Source organism: Drosophila miranda, chromosome 3 (assembly GCF_003369915.1).
Source record: "Drosophila miranda strain MSH22 chromosome 3, D.miranda_PacBio2.1, whole genome shotgun sequence".
Taxonomy (NCBI): Eukaryota; Metazoa; Arthropoda; class Insecta; order Diptera; family Drosophilidae; genus Drosophila; species Drosophila miranda.
In genome coordinates, this window is record NC_046676.1 from 17,113,971 (window position 1) to 17,117,495 (window position 3,525).

Consider the following 3,525-nt stretch of genomic DNA (forward strand, 5'->3'; position numbering starts at 1 on the left):
CGAGGGGCAGGGCCATGAATTATTGCGGCTCCTGCATTTGACATTTATGTGCTGGCCAGGTAGCTGCCAAAACGCCCACAAGCAGACAGCAAGTATGTGGGCGTGGCCCCGGCCAGCCACTAAAAAAACCGACTCAGATTTGAGGTAAAGACAGAGACAGAGACGGAGACAGAGACGGAGACAGACAAAGTTAAGTCCTTTCTCAAACTCCGCAAAACTTTCGCCTGGAACTACGATAACTGTTGAAACTTTCGGAAACAGTTGGAAGCAGTCCATCTGCTAGTCCAGTGTCCACTCCACTGGAATGTATTTGAAGAAAGGAAAAGAGATGGAATGAAACCGCCATGGATCCGCAGATTCGCCGACTTTGAGGCGCTCTCAAGGACTCTTCTCTGGGAGCTTCTAGCCTGGATTTGAGGATGTTCCATGGCTCTGTTTAGGCTTCCACTTGGCAAGCCTTCCTCTGGAATTTACTTGAAGAAAATACCGCTTTGGATCCTTAGATCTCCCGACTTTGAGGGGCTCTCAAGGACTCTTCTCTGGGAGCTTCCAGCCTGGATTTGTAGATGATCCGTGGCTCTGTTTTGGCACATCATTAAAGCTTCCACTTGGCCAGCCTTCCTCTGGAATTTACTTGAAGAAAGGACCGCTTTGGATCCTTAGATCTCCCGACTTTGAGGGGGTCTTGGCCTGGACTCTTTCCTCTCTTCTACCAGCCACAATTTCCAGATGATCAGTGCATCATTTGGGGTTCCACTCAGCTGAGAATGGCTTAGTTTCGGTTGAACGAATGCCAGCGATATTGTTATTTTCACTTGGGGGCCACGAAATGGGGGCCGCCGGCATTTCACACTCGAAAATTAGGCACAGACCGCAGCAAATCCTATTTTAGTTTTATTGTTCGCCCTGGAATACCAGTATTTTGCCATTTCCGATGCGATTTAATAGCATGTCAAACATAAGCCTTTACTTTCTGTCTTTCACACACACACACACACACACTGGCACACACACACACACACACTGGCACACATTGGCACACGCATGACAAATTGTTTATTTTGGCGTTTAAGTTCTTCCCCTTCCCCCTCCCCCTCTTCTCTTCTTTTTTGTTTAATACTTTGCATTTCACTTTTATTTCGGTTTCGGGTTTAGTGAAAAATCAATTGAGCGATGGCAGCAATCAAAACCGTAAGCCACGAAACCAAAACCGCACATCAGTTGCGCCCCTTGTTTGTTGTTGTTGTGTGCGCCTCTGTGTGTGTGTGTGTGTGTGTGTGTGCGCCTCTGTGTATGTGTGTGTGGGTGTGTGGGTGTATCTGTGTTTGCGCTGCGACTTAAATCGCCTTTGACAGGCTTTTGAAATATACGATTTTTATAAAATTTAACACTTTTGTGTAAACAGAACCCCCGTCCATCCCCCCCGCCCCCCCTCTACAATTCTGTGCGGGGGTCGAACTATCACTAATCCCAGGGGAAAGGGGCTTGGTTTTTGAACACCCACCAATGCCTGAGATCTGGGGCTGGGCCTGCAATCAAAAAGCGAAATTAATTACGCACTTTCGGTTTCTACTCCCCACTCCCCCCCCTCCCCCCACCCCTTTTTAGTTTTGTGCATTTCTCTCATGCACTGGAGGGGGAGGGGGAGGGGGGGAGGGCCATTTGCATTGGGTTTTTTCACTTTTGTATTGTCTTTTCGGTCGCGTTTGAGTTTCGTTTTCTGTTTTCTGTTTTTTCTTGTAACAAATTACGTGCAACTATTTTCGAAGGAAAAAGAACTTGAATGCGTTCCAAGCGACAAACTACGAAGGGGGAACATTGCGAGTTGCTGCTGCGACCGCAACTCTACATTGATACCCGATACATAGTCAGATACAGATCTAACAGGAGTGTTGATACCAAATTTGGTTACTCTATGCCCCCAGATTTTCGGCCTTTGCGGGGTGGGAAGGGGGTGTGGCGAAATTTTGAAACAAACTCGTCAAGGTCCGACATCACAGGAGTTTGGATACCAAATTTGGTTGCTCTAGCTTTTATAGTCTCTGAGATGTAGGAACTCACATTTGGCAATAGGCACCCTGTGTGTCGGAGAGAGACAGAACGAGAGAGAATGAACTTGTTTTCTTGATTCTGGCTATAATAATTATACGATCTGGTTCAGATTTTACACTCTAGAAGATATAGACATGCTCTGCGATCTTTAAAATTGTGGATGGCATAGATTTTCTCCCTTTGTGGGGGCGGGGGCGGGGCAAAGTTATGAAAAATATACTTCTAACAGTGACATATCACAGAAGTCTGGATATAAAATGTCGTTGCTCTAGCACTAGGCGCTGATAGGGAGGGACAGACGGACAGATGGACGGACGGACAGTCAGACATGGCTCAATCGACTCGGCTATTGATGCTGATCAAGAATATATATACTTTATGGGGTCGGAAACGCTTCCTTCGGGAGGTTACACACATCCATTTTCACCCATTTTGAGTATCGGGCATAAAAAGTGAAAAACGTTGGGGGGAAAAATGGCCAAAAATTAGATGGGCATATTGCCTGGCAATTTCAGGGGAAGTTGACCCAGATCCGCCAGAGTTGAATGAACCCCAGCTGGGAGAGAGGATTTCCTGTGGCTTTGGCTTTGATCTAATAAGCCCGTTGTGCAGGTTTTCCATTTATTTTCGCTAAGCCCAAAACAAGTTCTGTGCTTTTTGAAGAACTTGTCGGAAAAGCCCTGGCCCCGGCCCCGGCCCAGGCCCTGGCCCTGGCCCGTACGTACTTCACATTAATTTCACTTTCTTTCGCACACGCAGAGAGAAGAGAATCGACTTTAATGATATAGTGGGGAGGTGGGGCTGGGGGGGAGGTGGGGCTGGGGGGGGGAACAAGTTTGATATCACAATAATTAGTCACGTAGCTGTTATGCTTGTTTTAATGTGACTGCGAACGCGTTCATAATGCTCCATTATGAATGAGTGTGTGGCATGTGGCAGGGCATGGGGCACAGCAGCTGCAAATGTTATAAAATAAACAAATTATAAAAGAGGAGAAGGAGGAGGAGGAGGAAGCGCCGAAGATTTCGCTGTGGCCTGCCAATAACTTGTAATTAACGTTATTGCCACACGGCGGCCATTAGGGCCGCACTGCCTGCACTGCCTGGAGGCTTGCGGTAAGAACAGTTGCCCCCAGTCACAGTTCGCACCCTCAAAAACGGTCCAACGAATCTTTCTACCGCTCTTGTGGCTTTATTTAAATTTATTTTATCATCATAATTACGCGCGTAACCAGAACAATGGGCGGCCGTTGATGTGGGAACTGTTTTCGGCTAACTAGACGGGGAAAAGATTACTTAGATTGTATCCACCAGATACAATCCGAGGCACTGCCGCCGAGGCAGAACTTTCACGAAAGTTCACAGACCACAGACCACGGACCGCTGCCAGCTTCGCCTCGAACGTGCTACGGTGTTACGGTGCTACGTGAGGCGCATGCGTCCATGGCTCTGACTCAGACTTTGAGTCGAGTTC

General features: G+C 47.5%; 1 protein-coding gene across 1 annotated transcript; it reads right to left on the bottom strand.

Annotated features, from left to right (window-relative positions):
• Positions 1-279: 279 nt before the first annotated feature.
• Positions 280-1,218, bottom strand: LOC108158037. The gene is given in 4 exon segments (XM_017290182.1): positions 280-299; positions 1,025-1,088; positions 1,121-1,155; positions 1,158-1,218. Coding segments are annotated over 4 exon segments (180 nt in total).
• Positions 1,219-3,525: the final 2,307 nt, after the last annotated feature.